The sequence below is a fragment of the Lagopus leucura genome, unplaced genomic scaffold, assembly GCF_019238085.1.
Source record: "Lagopus leucura isolate 7727_CA_CO unplaced genomic scaffold, USGS_WTPT01 Super-Scaffold_100019, whole genome shotgun sequence".
Taxonomy (NCBI): Eukaryota; Metazoa; Chordata; class Aves; order Galliformes; family Phasianidae; genus Lagopus; species Lagopus leucura.
This window is the reverse complement of record NW_024962273.1, coordinates 6,241,828-6,267,618: the sequence shown is the minus strand read 5'-3', so window position 1 is coordinate 6,267,618 and position 25,791 is coordinate 6,241,828. Positions and strand designations below refer to the sequence as shown.

General features: G+C 39.3%; 1 protein-coding gene and 1 long non-coding RNA gene across 4 annotated transcripts in view; one reads left to right on the top strand and one right to left on the bottom strand.

Annotated features, from left to right (window-relative positions):
• LOC122183578 overlaps positions 1-7,620 on the bottom strand; it is a 16,410-nt gene extending 8,790 nt beyond the window's left edge. Inside the window, exon 1 of the long non-coding RNA XR_006180290.1 lies at positions 7,573-7,620. This is a non-coding gene — a long non-coding RNA (uncharacterized LOC122183578). The remainder of the gene's footprint in view (positions 1-7,572) is intronic.
• ACMSD (aminocarboxymuconate semialdehyde decarboxylase) lies at positions 4,835-25,791 on the top strand. Of its 3 annotated transcripts, XM_042877666.1 has the most exons (10): positions 4,835-4,985; positions 8,388-8,432; positions 11,613-11,709; positions 14,102-14,151; positions 15,303-15,539; positions 17,038-17,131; positions 18,662-18,757; positions 19,189-19,361; positions 25,231-25,329; positions 25,622-25,791. In XM_042877666.1, exons 1-10 carry the CDS (start codon positions 4,929-4,931, stop codon positions 25,682-25,684), a joined length of 1,011 nt encoding a protein of 336 aa, XP_042733600.1. In that variant the 5' UTR covers positions 4,835-4,928; the 3' UTR covers positions 25,685-25,791. The 3 variants fall into 3 exon arrangements, with proteins under 3 accessions (XP_042733600.1, XP_042733601.1, XP_042733602.1); XM_042877667.1 differs by lacking the exons at positions 4,835-4,985; positions 8,388-8,432 and adding an exon at positions 8,439-8,554; XM_042877668.1 differs by lacking the exons at positions 4,835-4,985; positions 8,388-8,432; positions 14,102-14,151 and having other exon boundaries at positions 11,635-11,709.

The window sequence follows — 25,791 nt, the reverse complement described above, 5'->3', positions numbered from 1 at the left end:
CCCTGACCTGGCTGTCAATGTCGCTGTTCATTGCAGGGGATTTGGATTAGATGACCTTAAAAGGATCCTCCCAGCTCAAGCGGTTCTATGATTCTATTCTATGATTTCATCTTGAGCTGATGTCATCTCTAAACTGGAGATCTGTGTGCCTCTGCTCCTGCACTCCGTAGATATACCTAAGTGAAATGCTGACATCGCAGCCCAGACAGCTGTGCAAACCCTCGTTTGGATTGCACGGTAGTTGGTGCTTGAGAACAGGGGATCATAATGCCACCTACTCCCTGGATACATTCTTGTTAAGGGCTTTACTGGTGTAACCATGGCTGGACATGTCCTCCTGGTGTAGCCCTGTTATGTTCTTGTATGGGAACTGCTGAGTCACGGCCTGAACCTCTGATTGATCACCTGAGGCGAGCCATGAGTCAGCCAGAGGAGCACAGCTGAAGGCAATTCACCTGTGCTGCTGGAAGGGGTGGAGCCTGGCTGCACCCCTCCTGGACCTATTTAAGAGCTGCTACCAGTGAGGAAGGATCTCTTCTGGAGATCCCCTCTTTTGGTGTCTTCTGGTGAGCTCAACCCAAGGGTAAGCTCTTCCGCTTATTCTCTTTTTGTTATCGTTGTCTGCTTTGCCTTACTCTCTTGATTATATTGCGATTATAACATCTTGGTATCTATTGATTATACACAATTATATTGTGATTATAACATCTTGGTTATACAGTTCTGCAGCATTTGCCTCACAGAAATAACATCCATTGTGCAGCATTCTGAGAACTACGTATGGAAATTGCTGCACAGACACTGTTATTAGGAGAGAAGTGATAACCATTGTTTTTATTCCCAACAGAAGGGAAGCCTTTCCACTTCCACTAAATTCTGAGTTCTCTGGAGCTCCAGAAGAGCATTAAGTTCTGTGAAGAGCAGGCTAATTTGATAGAAAAGGTTTAATGATTTAATACCACACAAAAAATAGAACCACCGCCTCTTGCATCCTCTCCAAACATGTCATTTCCAAGCAGGTCTGCGATGGCAGTCCCAAAGGAGCAGGGCAGCAGCAGCAGGACTGAAGGACAGCCTGTTGCTAAGCAACCAACGTACACAGGCTGCTCAGCACTCATTTCATTTGCAAAGGGACGTGTTCTTCGAGCACTTCATTTTCACTGCTGGGCACGACGAGTTTCCCACTGGCTTTCCAGCACTGTGCATGTATAAAACAGCCATTTTTCACAACCAAATGTGCAATTTAAAGAGCAGATGCCAGAGAAGAACATGCAGAATTGTAAGGATTGGAAAATTGGCACAAATATTTCAGGAGTTTCTGACGTCAGACTCCTGAATTTGCCTCTTTGTTCCTGTGTTCATCCTACCTGCAAAGGGGCTGTCTTGGTATGGGCTGCTGGATGAGTAGCAGCACTGTCTGCAGTTTACTCATGTTTATTGATGTACCCTCTTGTAAAGAGTGCTCTATCATGGTTTTTACAGACACAGGGAAATACATTCTGATCAAAATAAAAGGCAGAATTGGACCTCAGTTCCCAGTATGAAAATTCCAAATCTCAAATTCTGTAATTCTTTCAGAAGAACAGCTACATAGTTTTAGAAAATGAGCATTGAGTGCAGTATATCTAACATTGCTTTCAATTAGTGCTGGTCCCTATAGTGAGATAAAGCCCTAGAGCTCTGCTAGACTTATGTCTGGCTATCTAAAATCAGCTCTGGCCTAAACAGTCCCCTACAATAGTTTCCTAAAAGGGAAGTTTATCATAATGAAGAATGCACTTCAGTTGGTAAAGGACACTAAATGGATGTTTTACTACATGGGATCTAAAAGACACTAGCACCATAAGGATACTGAGGCAGGTGGGACAAGTTATTGTAACATATGTTCCTTCCTAATCCATGTAGGAGGCCCCTTTTGGCTGGGAAGATGTCTGCACACATTTCAGTTCTCCTCTCTAGCAGATGTAGCAAGTACACTCATTGACTGATATGTTTTGTGGTTTTTTTTCCAACTCTTTACACTGGGTCTGGCTGGGCTTGAGCTAACTTTCCCTACAGCAGTCCATACAGTGCTGTGCTTTGCACTTGCAGAGCAGTGTCGATATCTCACCCATGTGGCTCCTACTGTGCTGGCACAGCATCAAGGCTGCCTTTCCACAGCCAGTATTGAGGCCCTGCTTCCTAAGAAGTGGCTGAGCATCACGTACCAATGGGTAATATAAAAATAGGTTATTTCTTCTTTAGCTTCAATGCAGCCTTTCCTTTTTTAAAATTTTTCCTTTCATCAAAATGCTCCTATCTCAAACCTGCAAGTGCCTCTTGTCTTGCTTTTTCTGCACCTCCTTTTCACTTGTTTCTCTTTCTTCCTTTTCTCCCCATTCTCCGTCCTGCTGAGGAGAGGGAGTGAGAGCACCTGTGTGGGACATTGCTGCCTATCCATGTTAAGCCACAGCATTTTGTCATTTTATTCAAATGCTCTAGGACATAAATTCTTTGTGGGTAGCCCAAGAGTGAGTATAGTTCAGAGACAGACAGCTAACAGGTTCTATGGACCCACAAATGATAGAATATGTCTTTCTGTTGGCCCAGACATTCTGCATGTGAAAGTTTCCATTCAGTCAGGACCTCCTGCCTGGAAGCACAGTGAATTTAAGCTCCTCTCCTTCTGCCTAGGGCAGTCTGATAAATCTATCAGACTCTCTGGCTCCCGTTGGCAATTCCTGCACCTCCGCATCACACTCCAGAAGTTCCTAACCAAATGGAGATACATAGCAAGGGCTGAGTTAAAAGGCATCACGTTGCATTAGGGTACAAATACCACAGAGACTGAGACACATAAGTCATTCTTCTGTTCTAAGACAGACTGTCTAAAATGTTAGTCAAAATATTCAATCTTTCAAACCCATGCATTCAAAGTAGGATGCAAGAGTGACAGAAGACACTCTTGTTTGTAGCCAGTGCCGGTCCTTCTGCTGCTGATCTAATGGATCATGATGGATGTAGGCATGTCTTAATGTCCCTGAGATCCAGTTGAAACAGATACAGTTTTTGCCTTTGATGTGGTTTCCAAGTGAAGTTTGCTGTTAAATGAAATGCTGTGGGAGCAGGCACTGTTTGCAAACTAAGCTGTGTCTTGGGAGCAGCAACTAGCAGCTACAGCTTTTCTTAGAGATGAAAAAATAAAGTACTTCTTGAAGAAATGCTGTCCTCTTCAGCCACTGTGACTTAAGAGAAGAAACTATGTGTTGGACATTCTAAACACATCTTCCTTCTCCTCTCCTTCACTAGTTCTTCTGCTTTCTATGCTTAAGTGGGGAATAGTCTTCCAAAGATATCTTTATTCAGTAATATCATATTACTATAACATGCCTAATAATATAATCAACACTTTTTCCTTATCTCTGCAGTTGTACGTACATGCATCTAGCTTGCCAACAGACTAATGTTATAGTACTATATTGTATAGCATAGCTGTCACACCTGGGAGCAAGAGAGCATATTCACTGCTTGACCTGTCAGCCAGGTCACAAACAGACTGGTTTTGATTTTGGTGCAAAAATAGTTGCTGTTTTCAATCCCATTTCATTTACCTATGAAAATGAATCAGTACCACTTAATGTAGGATACACTCTCCAAAAGCATCTGCTTCCTGTTTCTTATAATGTTCAGTCTGCAGCAAGTTGCAGAGAAGCGTGCAATCAATCAAGTGAGCAACCAACTGTGTTACAGTTGACTTGAAGAATGCCCAGGTTAACTGAGCGAACCAAAAGCAGACTTTCTGAATGAGGGAAAGCACAGCAAAGCACAGAAATGCACTACAGACCTTTCTTTTCTTTTTCTTTTCTTTTCAAGACCAAACAAAATAACAAAGTCAGAAAATGGTTGAAACAAAATGGAAAACTTTTTTTTCTAGTTGCTTGATATCAGCTTGAAAGATTTGCAGCAAAACGTAGTCTTGAAAAATCAGCAGTTTTCATTTGAAACAAATTAATCTAGAAATGGTTAACCAACTTCAGCAAAGAAGACATCATGTGAGCAGCCTACAATGAAGTACAGCTATACCAGAAATAAATTACAGAGAAAAACTGCAGCATGAAAGAAAGTCAATGGTATCTTGAGGAAAGAAGTCTAATATTAAATTGCGTAAGGGTGAAACAGAAGATGTAATTACACAGAAAAAATTGAAGTAGATCCAGTTAAGCTTCACTTAGAATGCAGAAACCACTTGCCGTATTAGCTAGTGCGCTCCAATAGCCTTAATTACTAAAGTAAGCTGAGCCATTCTCCTGCCTGATATTGAGCCCTTGAAAGGCTCTGAGCAGCAGCATGTATAAATATCCAGCTTAAACCAATAATCAGAGGGAAGGAAAAAAATGAAGAGCATAGATTTGGCTATAATTTGGTATTTCTGTTAATTTTTTAAAGTAACTTTTAAGAAAATACAAAGGAAGGAAAAGAGAATAGACGAGGAGACTGCCTACCAAGTACATATCATGTGCTTGCTACAAATTATGTAAGAACCTAAGAGAGAGAAAGGAGAAAATTGAAATCAGCCTGTTTAATACATTTACTCCAATTGAATGTCTTTGAATGAATTTCAGCTTGTAAAGCTGAGCTTGCATTTAGACTCCAGGTAAAATAAATCCCTTTATACTGCCAATATAAACACACACTCCTCCCTTTGCCCTCAGCCAGCTGCAGTTGATGCAATACCATGGACTTTCTGCTAGAAGCCTTTGTTCTTTTGCACAGCCACTCCTCTGGGATCTGGGCTCCCCTGGTTGGTTACTGTACTGCGTTCTCGTGACCCATGGCAGGTGGATCTGAGCAGCAGCTGAAGTTAATAAGCTGCCGAACCAGGGGCAAGGAGGATAGTGGCAATTACACAGCAAACTGTGAAACAGTGTTTCTCCTTTGATACTTCCAAAATGAAAATTGATATTCATAGCCACATTCTACCTAAGGAATGGCCTGACCTGAAAAAGGTAATAAGAGTTTAGATAATCAGTGTCTTATGTTAGCAGCAGCCATTGGTAGCAGTGTAATTTTTTTGAACGATCATTGAATGAAGGATTCTGTCATAAATACTTGTTTTCAGTAGCTTTTTATCTAATTGGATCTCTTCTTTTTCAGATATAAGATACATGTATAACATTACCATGCAAAGCGAGAGTCGCCATAAGGAAAAGATGGAAAACTGTGCTGTGTTCCCCACTCTGTAGTTAGACTGGTGTCATTCTCACATCTTTGCTTGGTTTTGGTTAGCTTTTTTTGTGTGTTGTGGTTGGGTTTTTTTTTTTTTTTCTTTTTTTTTTTTTTGAGACCTAAAACTATATGTTGATGAAGCATAAATTCCATTTTCTTGATGAAACCAGAGCCATCAGATTCCCAAATGGTGTTCACTTCTAATTTAAATGGAGAAATAAGCAAATGTTAGACAAGATTAATGTTACTTAGAACAAAAGTCATTCATATCTTGTGCCCAAGGCATGAGAGCCATTCACTTCAATAGCCTTGGGTAACTCCAACTATGGCTAACTGATGATTATGGTTATTTTACTAATATCTGTTATATTTTCAGTTGCTGGAAAGCAGCAGCATATTGTATTACAGATACAAATCTCAGTTGTCACAACACTGAAGCTGGAAGTCAACTTGTCTTAACTTGGGATTTTTGCATGGTGCACTCTTATTAGCATTCAACAGCATGAACATATTCTTGCCGGTGGCAATTTTATGATCCTGTGAAAAGTATCTGAGAATGGAAGGGAAATCATTTAGGCTTTCATGTAGCAATTCTACTCCTTTACTTCAGGTTATCAAAGGCAATGTACTCATCTGGTTCTGAGTTAGGTTGTAGAGTTGTTGCCTGAATAATTATTATCACATTGAATATGAAGATGGATGACCGCTTTTGGACTCGTAAGGCATCACATCTTCAAAGCTACAAAGGGTACTGAAAAGACTGCATGATGAAATTCTATTTATTCATTGTTTATACCTACAAAATCGTTTGCAGTTCTAGGATAGCTATTTTTCTTAACTCCTTAATGTTTTTATTAATGAAATCAGACTAGAGAAGGCGAGAGCTGCATTGTTGCTTCTTCTCTTACTGGAATTCTGTGTTGGCAGCAGCTTGAATGAGCATTGGCTGTGTCTGCCAGTGGTATGGAACCAGCTCATTTCATTGTGCCTGTCAGTGACCACAAAAGAATACCATTATTTCAGCTATTCTCTTAGCATCTGACACACTAATTGACGCTGTTTTACACTGTACATCTCTCTTACTTTAATATTTTGAGGTTGATGAAGGCAGATTCTCAGGTAAGCATTTCATAGGCATGAGCTCTGTCTCTCTACAACTTCAAACATGACAGTCCAGTATCAGCTGTTAGCTAGAGAGCAGCAGGAAGACTAAAACCACAGCTCAGAAAAAACTACTGAGATAATCTAAAATTAAGAGTACACATGAGATTATTTCTTCATTAGGAGTAAAGAGTAATGTTATTATGCCAAAACCTCCTGGAAGGGAATGCTTCTTTCCTCCAGGAAGGGCTTTATAAATATTCATGTTTCTTATTTATAACTACAAGAGCTCCTTGATGACAAAACCACATACACTGGATAATGCAGATGAGATGGCAGGTATCTTTTAGAACAAATATGCCTGGTTTAAATGGGTAGGGGTTTGAACATCCAGTCTGCAAAGAAACACTTGCTTGTTTCACATTTTTATTCCTTTTTTGCGCAAAATCCTTTATTTAAAAAACATCTTTATTCTGGTCTTATGTGATTTAAATGTTTTCTGTCTATACACAAATCAGAAGGACAATATATTCGCTGAGATGAAATCACCTCGAGAACCCCTTGATGCTCATGGATGCATGTCAAGGATGAGATCAGTGCTGTTACCCCCGAGGTCAGCTGTAGGCCAGTGCTGCATTTATTTAAACACTGATTAAAGAGGTTGATACCAAATTTTTAGAATTTCTGCCTATTTGTTTTTGTTACCTCAGTTCTAAAGTCTGGGTATTTTAAAGGTTTGTTTATGGACCCAGAATAGAAAACAACTCTCAGAATTCCCTGGAGCTGTCTGAAAATTCAAGCCATTAACAGAGCTCTATATATCTCATGTGTAGAAGGCCAATTAGGCAATCCTAGCATGCACACATAGTGCCACACTTTCTATTTTTTAGCCTGATAAATACTAAATCTTGAATCTATGACTGGAACATTCTATTATCAAGATCATTATTTAAGAATTTAGGAGGCCATAATACGTATAAAAATGAACCAAAATTAAGGAAAATCTTCAGTCAGGATTATCAATGCACGCAGCTAAAAGCTGAAAGGTAAAAAGAAGGAAAGGAGTACAAGCACAGAGCAGTGAGTTTCCCTCTTGCCTACAAGTTTCCTGAGCACCTCAAGGGGCTCATTTTCTGCACAGCTTGTAGCTGGAACTCACATGGAGCCAGCTCTCGTTAGTTGTCATACCATTTTTCGTAAATTTTAATACCTTACATATGTAAGTATATATACAGCTATAAATAATTAGATTTAAGTAAAATGTACCTCTGGCTGAAATCAGGAGCCCTGGTCTGCATGCCTACTGTGGGAAAGCTGATGGTAGATTTTCATATCGATTTTTTTTTATCACGCTGGGCTCTATTCATTGTTTAGTCTTCAGTGAAAGAAATCTCTGCTTCTACTTTGTTTCCTTTGAAATGGGAAAATATAGGAATGAAAATAAGAATTCTGAGCAATGTTTTCAGATTATGCTATTTCATTATTTCTAACCTTTAATGAAAATGAAACAAAATAAGCTTCATTTGTGTTGTTTTAAAAACTGAATCTCTAGAAGAATCAGTGAGTGTCTAAGCTTCTCCTTTCAGCTTCTCTTGGCTGTTTAAATATTAATAGAGAGAGACTGACCTTCAGTACTGCTGCTGAATCATGGAAGCTGAAAAGCGGAATCGATACATTTCTGTTCTAATGATTAACTGATTACATTTTGTTAGGATTGAAAAATTGTCACGCAGTTTTCACACTGCCACATGTTTGATACAACTTTTTTTTCAGCATTAAAATATTATTCCAATTAGGACCTGAATGAGATATGCAACTTTAAGCACTCTGAAATCAGTTTTAATACTTTAACATGTTGTTTAACATTTAAAATGTTAAAATGGAAGCTAAAAGTTCAGATTTACAAATAGAACTGGTACAGCCTGGTTTAGCTTTCTCACTTCTACTGATGTCAGTGGAGCTGCTCACACTGAGTGCTTGAGTACATCTCCTGGATAAGGAGACTGCGGGGCTGTGAGAACTGAGGCTGTTATGGCTATTGCAGACTGCTAACTGACCACTGCCTTTCTCCTCTTTTACAGAGATATGGATATGGTGGATGGGTACAGCTGGATCATCACTGCAAGGTTTGGGCTGTTTGGTGCTCTGTGCCACTTCTGTGTTGTAATCAGGAATAAAAGCTCCCAGGAAATCCATTAAAAAGCAAAGTAGCAATATGATTGGCTGAGTCTTCAACAGAGATTTGCCTGTAGGTCTATGTTTATGAATTAATATCACTCAAAGTCCTAATATGCCTCTGTAGAACTTGCTTAAGACATGAAACAGTATATAGTCAGGTCACATTCTCTGGTAGGAACCACTATCTGCTTCTTGTAATATCACCTGACCACTTGGAATGGATAGCTCTTACAAGTTGTTTTTACTAAGACATGTCAACGTACAGTAGATATCACAGCATTCTTTTAGATAAATGTGATCATCTATATGAGAAATAAAAACAAAGGAAACTGGTATTTTAATAGAAGAAATAAGAATTTAACCATGGAAACGACTTCAGAGAGGAATATTAACTTCTGTAATGCTATGATGACAAGGAGAACAAACATTAGTTTCAATAATCAAGAACAACAGGAACAATATAGAGATTCTGGAAGTGTATACTCCTTGCAAGCTAACAATACCACTGTTGTTCAGCACTATGCAAGGCTATGCCAACAAATCCCTAACAGCCTTTGATAAAAGAGGGCCACAAGATATGAAGGCTGGGACCACGAATGAGGAGCAAACAAATACTAGCCTGAAATTTCAGATCTCAGCCTAAGCAGGCATGGGAGGAGAGAACAAGCCGCCTGCTGAATCAAAGTGTGGATGGCACAGCTTCTGAGATTCTGGTAGGTGCAGGAAGGGGAGACTCAGAGACAGTTTTAGCAGCTTAGCTGTTTGTTACATGCTAAACCTCCTTCCTAAAAACAGCTCACAGAGGAACTCTGTGGCAAGTCAATAATAGCCTTATATTCTCTGCAGAGAACTCTGCCTAGCCTACTTCTGTCTGAAAATGTTGCATGAAAAAAGTGCATGGCAAAATAAAATCCTGGTCAGGCATGAAGCTAGGGAAGTTAACTCTGAAGATTTTTTAGATATTTTTTTAAAAAGGTAAACCTTAAGCTTCAATGAAAGAAAATAACTATGTGCATGTTTTAAGAAGGGCAGTTTGGGATGGAACTGAATAGCTTAGTGATGCAGTAATTTTAAATGTGTGTAGCTCACTGAACCAAATTAGCCTCCTGGACTCGATTCTTAAATCTCTCTCTCTTGATGTTCAAATAAATTAATTAAGGTCTTAAATATTGGATAATGTTAAGAATAGCACAGCTCCAGCAGCCATTGCTTTGGAACCTGAAAAATTTCTTCATGATCTATGTTTCATTCTCACTACTGCGAAAAACTTCTCACCAGCTGAGGTGTCTGAGTAATTTCTTCTTTAAAAAATGTGAGGTGCAGATTAGTGGCAGTGTCTGGAGGCAATAACTGTATGACTGATTTTCCAGTCATGCTGTTGCTGGGCCAGATCTTTCTGTGCTGACAGACATGAGCACAAATCTATTCAGACGATCACATTCTGCTTTCCCTCATAATCAAGCCTATTGTTGCTCACGTGCAATGCTGTGAGTTTAGCCTTGACCTGTAGGATGTTTTTGTTCACAAAGAATCAGTTAATGCAAAGGAAAATAGGAAACCGTTCAGTGAACTGTTTAGTGAGGACAACACAGGGCTTATTAAAACCTCCCTATATTGCAAACCCTGTTGCAGCATTCAGAGAACTGCTGTTCATCTCGGTGTTTATGTATGAGCACTGTCGAGGTTCCTGGTGAAATTACAACCTGTCCAACACCGTTTTCAATATTAGCAGAAGGAGATGTATATGTTCAGCTGCTGTGCTTTAGCTTTGCCTGAGGAAAGAATTAAAATTCACCTGTGTTCACAGAAATACTGCCAGCAGAAAACCAGTAAAGGCCACACAACCTATTTGTATGTGATGCAGCTCAGTTCTACTCTGTCCTCTCTACTCGCACCCCAAATATTTTTCCATTTATGAGGCAGTCTGCAGCATCGGGCTGATCTTTATTTTTTAACGTAATGGACTGCATGGCTAGAGTAAAACTTTCTGTCAGGTTGGAAAATCAATTTTACAAGAACTTGAAGTATATTACCAGAGGATTAGGATTATGGAGCTGTTATTACTGACTGCAGTATTTCAAGTCATTTTCACAAACTGTGATACAGCTAACAGGTAACTTGACATTTTGCTGAGGTAGCACAGCTGGATTTGCTGAAGAGCGCTTTAAAATATTCATGTGAGCAGTGTCTGAAGTTAATAGCAAATGCAAGGTTAAGAATAGCCCGATTTCTCAGAAGATGGTGGCAGAAGCCCAGCTCCACTCTGAATAGTGAAACTGTAAGTTTTTGCTGTTTTAACATAATTGTAGGAATGTTCTAGTTTAAGAGGTTTTCACTTAGAAAAATAGACAGGTGTTCTAAGGATCCTAAATCAGATGAATTTTGCTGGGAAAAGTGAAATGGCTTTTGGAGAGAGAGAATTTCCTTTCCAGAAGGGGCAGGAAACTGCCCTGCACTTTGCTGGTATTTACTGTGAAGGTGAAAGAACTGCTGTGCGTTCTCACAATTTATCTGGCTTTCAATTTTCAACTGCAAATTCAGTGTCTCCTTCTCCCAGCTTCCTGCATGGCCATGTTTACCTCTCCCACATCCACACAGTGGTGCAGATCTTCTCACTTAACCTATTTCCACTTAGCCCCAAAGAGGCAACAAGCAACTAAAAATGATCAATTAGTGCTAAGCCAACAGAAATACCATCTTGTCTGTCTTTATAAACACATACAGACGTGTGGCCACGTACACCTGTGGCAAATATTTTCTTTTGCTTAATGTGACATCTCTGTCCCACTAACCATCTTTGGACGGATGGCAAATCCACTGAAGAAATAAGTTTGAAAAGGATGTTTCCATGTTCACAGTGGAAGGAACAATACTTAATTTCCTGACCTTGATTGTCTTTGAATTTTTTACGTTAGGGAACTGGTGGCAAACAAGGAGGATACACAGTAGATCAGGTAGAGGCTTTATACTGTGTTTAGATTTGTGGGTTTGTTCTTCACTATTTTTTTGTGTGATTTAGGGATAAACTTTCATTAAAGTTTAGTTGAAACAACTAAATTAAAGTTACTGTATGAATTAGTGTGTACTACTTTGTCATATTTATAACATATGAAAATGTCATTTCACAGGGACAGGCAAAGATGATGAAGGATGGAAAGATCTTTAGAGTTATTCAAGAGAACTGCTGGGATCCAGAAGTGCGGATTAAAGAGATGGACCTATCAGGTACCTCCACAAAGGAACCAAAATCTTTGTGTCTCTTTCAGAACGCTGCTCTGTTAGTGCATCTGAAAGTGCTTAATAGCTATACCAAAATTAAAAGATTTATCAAACTGCTTCCTAAGCTTAAATCCATTAAAAATCAGTGAAAACTGATATGTTTTATAATTCAGACTCAAATTGAACACGTTCCCATAACTTTCCTCATATTCAGTAGCAATTTATTCCCCAGATGGGCTCTCTGATTTCAGTGGGATTGTTAATGCAATAAGGAACTGGCTGACATAATTGCAGATTGCAGAATCTGGACTTGGAAAGAGACATTCCAGGTATAGACATGATGTACATTAAAGAGGAAGCCATTTCATTTTTATTCCAAATGTCAGGAGTCTGGTCTTTTTTTTATCTAATTGTTTCCTTTTGTAATATTTTTTCCTGTTTCTGTATATCTGTGAGCCTAGAGAACTGCTACCATTACCTTTTCAGGAAAGAGTTTTCCTGATTTAGAAACTGAACCACACACCACAACTGTAATTTCATCTTCTCGCAGGTTTCTTTGTGTCACTAAATAAGATTTGCAGAGAGATAGAATGAGCAAAAAATCAATGATTTCTTGGTTCTTACTGACACTGTCATTCCAAATTCTTTTTGCAAGACCAATGCTAGCTTACTAGAGATTATCTGTTCTCAGATTGAGGCCTCCATGATCATTATTGTACTTTTCCAGCTGGATAGCATGTTAGAAGATATTTGGGGTCTGTCTCCTAATGGAAGTTTACTCTGTAACACATTACATAAGGCAGTCTAGAAAGCACAACTCGGATAGCTTTCAACTGCCTTATTGTCAGCCTGGAGAAGAACTTCAGACTCCAAACATCAGACATTTAAGTGGGAATGGGTGCTGCTTTGACTGGGTTGCAATCATTTCCCTGAGTTAACTCAGGGATTTTGTGGATTACTGCAGTACTCAACTGCAGTGTCAATGCCCTTTGACATTTTTCCTTTTCAAATATTTCCTGTACCACCAGTGGCAAGTTTCTAATAATTCTGCTCATCTAATTGCTGTAGATACAGAGAAAGATAAGAGCAATTCTTCAACTTTTTGCAACAGCTGTCCAGAAAAGAAAATGTATCAGAAAACCAAATAAAACTGGCACCACAACACTTCTTCACCACCTGAACAATGCTCACTTGCTTAAAAAAAGTAATAATAATAATCTTAAACTGTGTGCTACAGCACCATCTGGTGACATGCGCCATAAAAATATCCCCTTTTATTGTAGCACTCCAGAGACACAGGTACCAGTTAATTAAGTGGGAAAATAAAGGAGTACATAGTGTTTCTCAATCCTGCCATTCTAATTATAAAGACTGGGGCTCATGTTTGTTCCTTTCAGTTCACGTAGCTCCAGCTATGTAGTGCAAAGGCAATTTATGTAACACAAACCAATACAGAATCATACCTCAAAAAATAAACTTCTGAGTACATCATCATTTTTTAGCAAAGACACAGGGAGTCTCTGTGCTGAACAAATCCAGTACCACTCATTGCCATCTTTTGAATTAGTATTTTTATTGCTCATAGCTAAGTTAATTTTTTAAAAGCACAATGAAAGATGTGCATAAATGTTACAATATGAGATGGTGCTACAATCGGGCTTAAAATTATTGAAAAATATGGTTTTGCATGTAACTGTTTAGTTAAGTCACAGAATCATAGAATCCTTGGAGTTGGAAGAGACCTTTAAAGGTCATCTAACCCAATTCCCCTGCCATGAACAGGGACATCCACAGCAAGATCAGGTGCTCAGAGCCTGGTCCAGCCTTGCCTTCAGTGTCCCCACAGCGAGGACTTCCACTACACCTCTGGGCAACCTGTTCCAGTGTCTCACCACCCTCATGCAGAAGTTTTTCCTTGGATCTAACCTAGATCTCTTTAAGTTTGAAAACACCTTCCCTTGCCCTTTCACTACAGACCCTGCTAAAAAGTCTGTCCCCTTCTCTCTTGTAACTCCCCTTTAGGTACTGCAAGTCCTAATCAGTGTATGCTATTTACTCCGTTGTCAGTTTACTAGGTTTAGTGGGTTCATTCTTCACACTTCCACACCCAATGGTACAGATTTGTGTTTGAAGAAACATGGTTTCACAGAATAACCTACTGTTAGTATGGCAGTTCTCTCTTTCTTTCTCCTTAGCAAAAATACTCCAGTCCTAATAAGCTGATACACCACAAGATTTATTACTATGATTCTCAATTAGCAAAAAAACAGATTGTATCCATACTAAAGTTATTTCATTCTTTCTTTTCTATGCTTCCACCTTTCAAACCAAAGTGCTTTCTTATTTTTAACATTTTATCAAAAGAATGAAACATTAATAACTGTTTTTTCTTTGTCAGGAGTTACAGTCCAAGTCCTTTCCACTGTCCCTGTGATGTTCAGTTACTGGGTAGGTTCCTATTAGTACTTTTTGTTATCCATGTCACAAATTTTTATTAAAAACTGAATGTATCTTCCTGTAAATGATGTGATTGAAATGGTTGCTGGAGCACAGATGTAAATGAGGAATTGTTCTGCTGAGAAAAACAGAAGTAAAAATAGTCCAGATATCAGAAGAGCCAGCAGGGCTCCACTCTGCAGTACGTCCAGTAGGAAAGAACGAGATACTGACAGAATTTCTGTGGGGGATCTTATGTGGAGTAGCTGGAAGCATGGGGAAAGAATTCACAGAGCACAAGCCTCTGGTAAGCAGGAAGATGGACTGATGGACTGACCCATGAAAGTGGCACCAGGCTGCATTAAAAGTTCAAAGATTTTGTCTCACTTTCTTTTAAATGTGCCATGGGAGGGGAACGCAGAGACCTTTGAATCTTAAAATCCAGTGGCAAAATTAAGTTAATGTGTTCCCTTCACAGCATCAAAGAAGTAGGAACGGTCTGGTAAGATAAACCATAGCAATATGGTGCTCTAAATACATTATACAGATTGAATGTTTAGGTATATGTAAGTAGTACTACTGAGTCTTAAATTCTTCAAAATCTTACACTGGTATTTATGGAACTTGTCTCCATTAAGTGTGTACTGCAAAAAAACCCAAAAAACTGGAAATGAATTGTGTTTCCAGCTAGAATTGTAACTGTTATCTTTTTCTAAATATTAGAGAGCTTTGCTCTGTGTTCTCTTAAATTACCATGCACGTCTTTTGTATTTTTCTCTTCAGCTCCTATGATAGGATGGTAAATATTAATTGCTGTGTTTGAAAATGATTTGCTCATGTTTTTGCATTTGGAAGAACAAAAACAGAGGACTGTTTTACACAACAGACCAGATACTTCAGTGCATCAGCAACATGGGCTGCCTTACGCTCCTCCTGAGTGCTAAAGGCAGACACAGTTGATGTAATATTCAAGCCAAGACCTATAGTCAGAGGATTTAAAACAAAGCAAAATTTGATTTCCGTTCATTCAGAACTGTAAAGTAAATTTCAGTTTCAAGCCCTGTCTCTGATCTGTTTGCAGTGACATTTACCCAATATCTTCCACAGGTGATAACATTTGAGAACTATATTTTAATGTACTATTCTGCTTAATATCTTATCAGGCGAAACCTCAGGATACTTTAGATCTATCCCAGATGTTGAATAATGACTTAGCTGATACAGTAAGAAAGTACCCCAAGAGGTTCATAGGCTTGGGTACGTTACCTCTGCAAGCTCCAGACCTGGCTGTGAGGGAAATGCATCGGTGTGTGAAGGAACTTGGATTTCCAGGAGTACAAATAGGATCTCATGTCAATGAGTGGGACCTGAATGCACCAGAACTCTACGATATTTATGCTGTGAGTAAATGTTTCTTCCCTTATTTGGGGGAATTCTGGGACATGGTGTTCTATCTGGAGGTACATTGATACGTATTCAATCATCAGCTGAATGTATAGATACATTAAAACAGTGGACCCTTCTAATCTGCTCAGCGTAAATGAAGGAACATTTGCAAAAGACTTTCACCAATTTTATTTCATGTCTTGGGCATCAAATGACTAAGAACACTAATTCAAAACTGCACAACTTTAAGAAGAGTGCAGCTCCAATGTATTTAATTCATGAATTCACCAATCCAGCCTGCTCAAACCAGTGAGATAATATTAGAGTCTGAGAATTCTCTGACTGTTTGATCCCAAGTTTCTGATTTACCCAAGTGCAATCAGCACAATCCCATTTTCACACCGTGTACTTACGTCTGACTAATCACTAGTTAATTAAATTGATCAGTCTGCTAAGCCACTTACTGAGTTACTATTTTCAATTTACAAATGTATGTAACCATTACTCCTTAGAACCCCAAAGTTGCATCTTTATTTATATAAGTGTGGGTAAATAAACCTGATTTTTTCCAAAGTGTGATAATCTCCTTAGCAACAAGAGGAGGTCCGGAAATAAAACTGACAAAACAAATCTTGGTTGAGCATATGAATGACTGATTATTACATACTTAAATTTAAGCACATATTTAAATAATTCAGTCAGGATCAGAAACCTACATTGTTCCTCTGTTTTTCTTTCCAAAGCTATCAGTAGTTTTGGAGGAATGACTGTATTTGTGAGGACATGGTTTCTTGATCGAATGCAGCTACATGTCTAACATGGGGTGGATTAGGAGGATTGTAAGACTTTTTTAAGCCAATCAGGGGGCCAAAGAGGACAAATGTAGTGCAACAACAATGAACATGAGGGAAAACTTCTTTACTTTGAGGGTGACGGACCCCTGGAACAGGCTGCACTGAGAGGTTGTGGAGTCTCCTTCTCTGGTGATATTCAAGACCTGGACCTACTCTGAGGAACGTGCTTTAGCAGGGGGGTTGGGTGATCTCCAAAGGCCCCATCCAACCCCTATCATTCCTGAATGCAGCTGGAACAACTGTACAAAACCACCAAATATGGTTTTATAAAACATTTTTAGAATTGACCTTCGTGTGTGAAATAAAGCCAAAAGAATCCTGCTTGAACCAAGTTTTATACTGCAGAACGACTGACATTAAAAAGAACTTTTGTACCACATTAGTGTGAGGAACACTTGGCTTTCTACAGATATTATCATCCATGTCTCCAATCCTGTACTCTCAAAAGGAACTCTGAATCTGAGTGAGGACTTCAGAATAGGTACCAGAGGAGAAAATAAAACAAATTAATGCTTGTAGTTCTTACTTCTGGGCCTATTTGCAGTGCTAGTCCTAATGCTCGGCATGATTTTGCAGGAAACCTTTAAAACATGACTAAAAACCACGATGTATTCTGGCAAGATTAAGAAAAGACTCAGATCTTTTATTTTTGCTGCAGGCTGCTGAACAACTAAATTGCTGCCTTTTTGTACACCCCTGGGACATGCAGCAGGACGGAAGGATGTCCAAATACTGGTTTCCTTGGCTGATAGGTGGGTGTGTACTTATTTTGTTTATTCTATATTTACAAACTGTCACTGAATGCCCACAAGATTGCTGTGATTGTACTAGTACAGAGAAAAATGACACGCTTTTTCTTTAAAATGAAACACTGCAATTATATCTGCTGTGGAAATCCAGCAGGCATTTCTCATTAAGCGTGTACAGTTTGCCTAACTTTATATCTAGAGCTGAAATTAATGACAGTAGTGATGGCATATAGCATTGTCTCTTGTCCTAAATACAGAGAGCAAATGACTGGGGGAAAATCAGCTCAGCTGTCTCTGAAATGCAGTCTCAAAAAATAACACAAGTAAATGAAGAACAGGTAGAGTGAGCAAAAACAAACTCTATTTCCTAGAAATCCTTTGGACTATTTCCTAGTAATGGGTTGACTGGTGAGGAAACACTGAATCTAACTTCACACCAACAAAAGTTGATGCAACTTGTACTTTGGAAGCTCCCCAGAGATATAGGGAATTAATTTGGTTTCTCTTTTATTCCTCACCAGCTGGGTAAACGAGGATGACACCGAATAACAGGAAATATGTTAAACTGCTACTTAGAAATTTTTTAGATTGATTCCACCCTCACTTGCTCTTTTTCATGATTTCCAGTGGAGATGTTCTGAACAATATATATACAATATGCAATTGATGCATGTTCTAAAAAGAACTGTCCCATCCAAGAGTGCATTATTTTAGTACACTATCAGTTGCTCTTATTCAGAGAAGGCTCTACAAAACAGACTTAAAAAGAGATTAAAATTGTTTCATCTTCCTACCAGCATTAATAATCTGAAAGATTTTCCTCATAAATCCATAAGGCTTTGCATCTGAGAGTACAGTACAGACTTGAAATAAAGACGCCCTTTTGTGCTGGATAGGTATTGTTTCCCCCTAAAAGAGGGGAACTCCAACAGTTCCTAATTTCCAAGATGGATGTCTACAGTTATGCACCAAAATAAGGTGATACTATAAATATATCAAGTATGCTCAGAAACTGAGACTTGATGTTGAAACCTAGATCGTTGCTAGGTACCTAACTCTGGGTATCCAAGCTACCCAACGCAAGAGATAGAGATTAGGTACTGTGGGAATACTGTGGGAACTGACACGACACCATATTAAAACCTGTGTTGGAATATGCACCAACACAGCTGCCCCACTTTCCACATAAAGGAAACTCAGAAGCACAGGTAAAAAGAAAACTTGACCTATTCCTAGTAAAATTGGGAAGCCAAGTCAGTTCTGTGCAGTTCAGGCCATAGCCCACGCCAGCCAGCTGACCTCTTGGTATAAGACAGAATGTGGGCTTAGAATTCAGCTGATTTCAGCTTCTATTTCTGTGTCATTTCAATTAATTAGTGTTGAAGGCTGTGTTCCTTTAACAGAAATAATGCATAACCTTTGGCAGCTGCTCTGTAACTGTTGTTTTTTCAGTAGGCCCAAGGCGTATTGAAGAAAATGAAGATAACATTTAAAACTCAAGGGTTGGCTTGATGAAGTTTTTTTTATTCTTAGGTATGCCAGCAGAAACAACCATGGCCATTTGCTCCATGATTATGGGAGGAATTTTTGAAAGATTTCCGAAGCTGAAAGTTTGCTTTGCACATGGAGGTAAGCAATACACCTGTTCTTTGGCTCAGCAGAGTATAACTGTATTTTCTGGTATGCCAGATAACGGCATTACTACTTTAAGCCTGCCCCTCACTGAGAACTATTAGCACAGTGAGGATATCTGCCAGATAGGTTACTCATACAAACATTTTCCATCATATTTCAGCCTGTGCTTGAACTGCTACGACAGCCTTTAAGGAAAGTGAGAAGGGGGACGGGAGGCAGTTTATGGGAAGGGAGCAGTAAGAATCTGGGTGTCACTGTAGCAAAGAAGTGAGAAAACAGAGAAAGAAGGGAATGAAAGGGAATGAATAAAAAAATGTTGGTGCAGAGCCCTTCTTCTCTAGTTAGTTAGTAATAAAACTTAGGTATCTCTCTGTTTTTCCTCCTACATATTTTCAGTTTCTGTTGCTAAAAATTTCTCCTTGCAGGAGGTACTTTTCCATACACAGTGGGGCGAATCTCCCATGGATTCAACATGCGCCCCGATCTGTGTGCCATGGATAATAAGGTGGATCCAAGAAAATACCTCGGTTCATTTTACACAGACTCTCTAGTCCACGATCGTGGTGCACTAAGGCTCCTAACAAGTGCAATAGGAGAGGTGAGTTTTCATGCTTCCAGAAGCAGGTGAGTCATTCTGGATTTAATTCCCTCTATAAAATAGCAGAAGAGAAGAGTAAGAAAGCAGGATGAAGATAGCATATTCACCCAGAAAAATCAAAACTGAAGCTCCCGTAAACTGAAGTGCTTATGCAGTGTAGGTAATGTTCCTTACTATAATAAGGAGATCTGTAAGTGGTGGTTTTAATCCAGGAAATGATCCACTGTGAACCCTAGTTCAGAGAGATTAATGTGAGGTTGATCAGGATTTAGGATCCAAGGGAACGGCACGGAGCTGTGGCAGCAGAAGGTCAGGCTGGGTGTGAGAAAGAGGTTCTTCCCCAGAGGGTGGCTGGGCCCTGGCACAGGCTGTGCAGGGCAGTGGTCGTGGCACTGAGCTGCCAGAGTTCAAGGAGTATTTACACACTGCTCCCTGATACCGCCTGGATTTTGGGTGGTCCTCTGTGGAGCCAGGCGCTGGACTCAGTGATCCTTATGGGATATCCTGTGATTTTAGGGCGAGACTCAAAGCAAAAACAATCATTTGGAGCCTCACTTTCAAAAGGCTTGATTGCACACTTCTTCAAAAGCATATATGGAGAAATCAATTGGTACTTCAGCTTGGAATGTTGTAGGCATTAAAAGATAGTATTAAAGCACATCTCTGTAGGGATCCTGCATACAATATTTTAATCGTCAGAGTAGAAAGTGAAGAAATCTTTATACTTCAGCAGCCTGTTTAAATCATGTACTGTGCGGATCATAAAAATACAAGACCATTCAAATAACTTCTTTTTATTAGTAACTGAAAGGATTCCTTCTTATTACTAAATGTTCCAGAAAATGTGGAAGACAGTATAATGGATACCTACAAATCAGCAAGAAGCTTATAGTTGCGTCTTATTCTCCAGAGCTCACCAGACAACAAAAACAGAAATACAAACTCTTGACATTAGCTATCTTGTCAACAACTGCATTCCTCTTTCCTGCACATCACTTTGTAGGCTCACGTAGTATTTTCTTGGGTATGAGACTGCTGTCATCAGTGGCCCTTGTAGGACCAAAGTTCAAAAAACAACTAAGCCAGGTGTTTTCTTTCTTCTAAAGAAAAGTCACTGTTGATTTTCCATATTCATCTCTAACACTGTGAGCAGGCTGCTGAAATAATTCTGTACTAGAAGTCATACGACAATGACTTGCCTAGGCCAAAACATAATAAAGCAGAATAAACAATTGCTTTTCTGTACTTTAGAACTCTGAGCCCAAATCTCTTCCATTTGGAATCAATAGGTTTTCAGTCTGTTCACTGTGGTTTTTAAATTGGAATTCTGCCTGCAGCTTCCCTGCAGTACTTTTGCTTTTTAGGAAAACTACATTTGAAAATTCATGAAAAATTTAACACTGACAGCACATCTACAGCCTGAAACAATAGTGTGGGAAGTTTTGCAAAGTGTATGTACACACTATATGTATATACACATGCAGTAACACTACAGCTATAAGGAAAAGAGGGAGAACATCTATTTCTTAAATCCATCATGGATCAAAAATGGATTTGGAGGAGGAGCCCCACAAAACGTCTGAAGAAACTATATCACAGCCTTAGTTACTTTAGAAGCAAGTGAAACAAAGCCCCCTCAGTGTACTTGTCAAAAGATCTGCTAATAAGCTGTCTGTACTGGAAAGTTCTTGTAACATCAGTGGCTATTAACTCAGGTGGCATTTGCCAAGTTCTACCCAGACACATTCTGATAGTGATAGGACAGGGGAATGGTCTTACACTGAAAGAGGGGAGATTTAGATTTGATATTAAGAGGAAATTCTTTACTTAGAGAGTTGTGTGGCCCAGGCATAGCTGCACAGAGAGTTGTGGGTGCCCCATCCCTGGGGCATCCAGGCCAGGCTGGGTGGGGCCCTGAGCAGCCTGATCTGGTAGGAGGTAACCCTGCACACAGCACGGGGGTTGGAACTACATGATCTTTAAGGTCATTTCCCATCCAAGCCACTCTGATTTTATGATTCTATGACAGTATAGCAAAGGTGAAGTGGGTATGATCAAGCTGAACAGGAGTGGAAAGATGTACGGGATCTCTTATTTTGTATTCCCCACCAGACAGTTGTAGCAACATCTGTAGCCCACTAATTGGGTGAACGTGATGAATTAATGGGCCAAGAAAGCTTCATGTTCTCATACTGAGAGGACGTGCTGTGCAGCGCACGCCCCCAGTATCTGTTTCTGATTTAGGAAGCAGTCTTGTTTTGTTCAATGAAATGACTGCAGTTTCATGACATGCAGCTTTCTTTGCCTGTGTGCTTGGGTGACCAATTGATAATCTAAACAAAGATTAAATCTCTGCCTTCTCAGTGTCTTCATGTGCAGTGTCTCCTTCACAGAACCATGTATTTTATGTCAATTTTTCACATGAACGAGCACACACAGCATACAAATATCTGAACACAACACATGCAACCATCTTGTCTTTGGAGGGAAGAAGACTTGGTTGGTACGTACGACTGCAAGTCATACAATTTTTGACATGACTATATTTCAGTTGGCCATGTGCATGTGCTGATAATATAATTAGCCATGCCTGTTTTACTTTATTTTAAACTTCTCCTGCTCAAAAGATTTCATATCCAGAATAATAAAAAAAAAATAGGCTGCCAAGAAGATGCACTTGTTAGAGATAGTAATGTATTTATGGAAAATATCATCATTACGATGAAACTACTTATGAAGCAAGATTTCATTCCAAGTAACTGAGTAGTTTAATTAGAATGAAATTTCCTTTTTCCTTACAGTGAAACAGAACGAGAGTTATTTGTATGCAAACAGCAGATTTCACTTCTTGTTGCAACCAGGCTGAAAAGCCATGAATCAGATCCCCAAAATCTGAATGCTTTTAACAATTAGGAGAACTTGGAAAGCAGCACATTTTCTTTCTCCTTTTCATAGCCCACAGCATCTTATTCCTGAAGAAACACCCACATCACATTTTCAAGCCTCACTTTATTACTATGAAAATTTCTAAATCCCTCTTTTTCCCATTAAACTTGATATTCTCACATAACACCATTTCAAGAGTCACTAACACATGAAATATTAGCAGAATAACAAGTGTAAGATAGATAAATTCTGGGCTAAAAACAATATGATCGGGTCTCACACATACTGTGACTTCATGAGCTGAAGGTCTGAAATAGGACAGCTCTCTGGAGCACACCTAAGAGCTGTGCAGGCAGGGCAGCGGTGTGTGCACAGATCTGCACACAGTGCCTTCAGGTCCTTAGGGAACAGCCATTACCTGGCATCAGAACGTCATGTGGGCCTTCAGGTTATGAATATTAAAACCCAGCTACAGCTCAGAGTCGTGTGTGCTTAATCTCACCCATTCTTATTTTGGGGTACAGGCTAATTTGACACTTGCCCATTAAGGAAGCCAAAATAAACATTTCTGAGAAGTCATTTTGTAAGACTGCAGAATTACTTCCCATGATGAAGCAGCACGAATATAGCTGAACAAAAATTCCCCAGTGGTACTGGGTATAAAAAGTAAAGAACCGAGTTGACAGACAATTAAATGATTCAGCTTCTCTCTGCAGAAATTTCCCCATGGTGATTCCTTAAGAGCCATCACCAGAAGGTAAAAAACAATTTCAGTCCAGAAGTTGGAGCTGAACTGGCTCTACCAATCTGGTCTTTTCTGCAGATGTATCCTGACAGCAGGAGAGAAGCAAATACAGTTTTTCACTAAGGGGAAGGACCCAAAGAATCTCCGAGATTCATTTTAAGATTCTGTACTACTGTGAAAAAGCTGTTGGGTGTAAGGGCTCGTTGAGGTTAATCATCAGCCATGTTCACCTTCCTAAAAATGAGATGCTTTATTGAGGTACTGGGCCTTAAGGTCTTCTATGGAAAATGAACTTTACTGATATCCTTTGGCATAACATGATAATAGATAACTACTATCTATTATTAGCATAGCTAACACACTAGGAGTATTGCTCATCTGCAGAGACTTAGAGGACTTCTCTAAGGCCAGCTGGATAAAGACAAGGATTGCAATTCTCATTTCTATAGGTGGGTACAAACTGATGCTCAGATTATAAAGGGCCTAATAAATAGCAGCAATAATGCTGCTTCTAGGTTTTCTCATTATTTGACAGCTCTTAATTTTGCTGCCTACGAATAGACCGCATTATTAGCCGTGAAACACTTTAAACTAGAGGAAAAAGGAAAAAATGACTAAAATAACATATGTGGATTGTACCAATGAGGGGGTGGGATCTCTGTCTTTGAACCTTAGACAAGAATTTACAAGCCTTTCCAGCCTACTTAATCTTAACTATTAAGCATCTGGGAAGGTATTGGCTTTTCTTCTCCTTTACTAAGAAATCCATTGTCTATTATAAAGCTGTAATGCTTATTGATTTGGTTTGGTTTTGAACGATGGCATACGCTGGTATTTCAAATGTTCAGGAAATACCCCGGTGTCCAACTGAACATTGTAAATAAAAGGTATTTAGCTGTTCAACTGTACACGCATCCAAATACATTTCATGTAATCTGCACTCAATCTGATGCAGAAGACAGAGGGCCATAAACCCCCCATTCTAATCTGATGGTGACACTTTTGTAATAAAGTATAATACAACCACATAGAACAGAACAATAGAATTCGTGTCTACATTGAGCATCGCCTAGGTTTTGTGGGGGTTTTCAGGTGACATCTACTGGAGATCAAGTAAATAGCCAGCAATTGTCAAAATTAGTTACTACAATAACTGAAATAAGTCTTCTTTCAGTAATAGTAACTGAGTTCAAATACTGCCGTGAGCCCCTCAGAATTCATGAGTTTGACTTCAAATTCATGAGACATTTCAAAACAGATATTTTTAATGAAAAACGTGGCTTTCAAATACGTTGGCAGGAGATGAAGCTTAAAAGCAAATAGAGTTCTGATAAGATGAAGTGAGTTGGCAATATTCACTCCCTAGAGCAGATGATATGAGGAAAAATCAATGCAAAGTGGAGCTGAACCTATCACAAAGTGGATCCACTGGGGCTCTATTTATTTTCATCTCTGATACCAGCAACGATGCATGCAGATTTTTATCAATTTTCTTTTCTCCGACTGCTTCTTTCAGAAATAAATGAAATCATGTCACTCATATTCCCATACATATGTTTCATACTCACAGTTAATATCATATCCAGTTGTAGCCAAAGGCCACGACACTTAGAAAAACAGAGACTTCTGAAAAATGTATATGAAATCTGTAAATGAGATTTTGGTTTCACTAGCTGGAGCTGAATGCCAGTTAAATCTATGCTTTTAAAATTTATATGTTTGTAGTAATTCTGCATTTTACTACAATTTAAGGAACATCACATTGCAATTATTACACCTTTGGAAGTATTATGGAAAAGATCATTTTGATTGATGGTATTTTTTATTACACGTCCTTCTCAAATATAAATGTATGTTTGCGTGAGCACATGCGTTCAGCTACGTGTGTCCTTCAGAATTTCAGATTCAAGAATCCAAATCCAAGCATCTTTTTAGTGTTTGGTAAAGAGCTTTCCTGGGACACTCGCAGAAATCTGCCAGAAGCTTTCATGGTCCTTTTGGACTATGAAACGATAGTTTATTTCAAATTTAAATTCACCAACAAACTCGAGTCTTTGTTTTGTAGCTCTGGGTTTGTTTCTGGAATCCAGGGACTACCTTTGCATTCACTTTCATCAGTCACCAGCTCCTTACGTGTTATCTGTATTTCCCTGTGATTTATTATACATTCCAGAAAGCACCTACAACTGTGTTGTTTCCTGCTACTACAAAACATACCATGTGTTTCTTTATTACCAGGACAGAGTTATTTTAGGGACAGATTACCCTTTTCCACTGGGGGAACTCGAACCTGGAAAACTGATTGATTCAATGGACGATTTTGACAATAAACTGAAGGTATCATCTTTCCGTTTGGGTGCGGGGTTTTTTGCTTTGATTTTGGATGTGCTTTGGTTTGTGGGTGGGTTTTTTGTTTTTTTCATTTTGAAGTCTCTGATTTTAGACCTGAAGAAAGAAAAAAAAAAAAAAAAAAAAGCACGATTTGTGCAAGGGCTGAAAGAGGCACTCTGCTCTTCTACCACAGCTCACGAGGGCGCTGTAGAGCACGGCTAAAAGCCTTGGGACGCAGACATCTGCCCGCCCGTCCGAGGGAGCGCACACAAACATACACAGTGTTTTGTTTTCACAGGATAAGCTCAAGGCCGACAACGCTCTGGAATTTTTGGGTCTTAGCAGAAAGCAATTTGAATAAAGCCGAAGATCCCGCAGAGGCCAAGCTTCAGAAATGGCACTGAGTTCTCAGGGATGCTCGACTCTCCCGCGCGGCGGTGCTGTGGGAATAAAGCCGATCAGCCGTTA

What these genes read in the sequence shown, in the direction of transcription:
- ACMSD (XM_042877666.1), top strand. Translation starts at nt 4,929, where the DNA reads ATGAAAATTGATATTCATAGCCACATTCTACCTAAGGAATGGCCTGAC. An exon ending in AGTTTGCTTTGCACATGGAG is followed by an intron (nt 18,758 to 19,188) that starts GTAAGCAATACA and finishes TTCTCCTTGCAG; the next exon opens with GAGGTACTTTTCCATACACA. An exon ending in ATTTTGACAATAAACTGAAG is followed by an intron (nt 25,330 to 25,621) that starts GTATCATCTTTC and finishes TTGTTTTCACAG; the next exon opens with GATAAGCTCAAGGCCGACAA.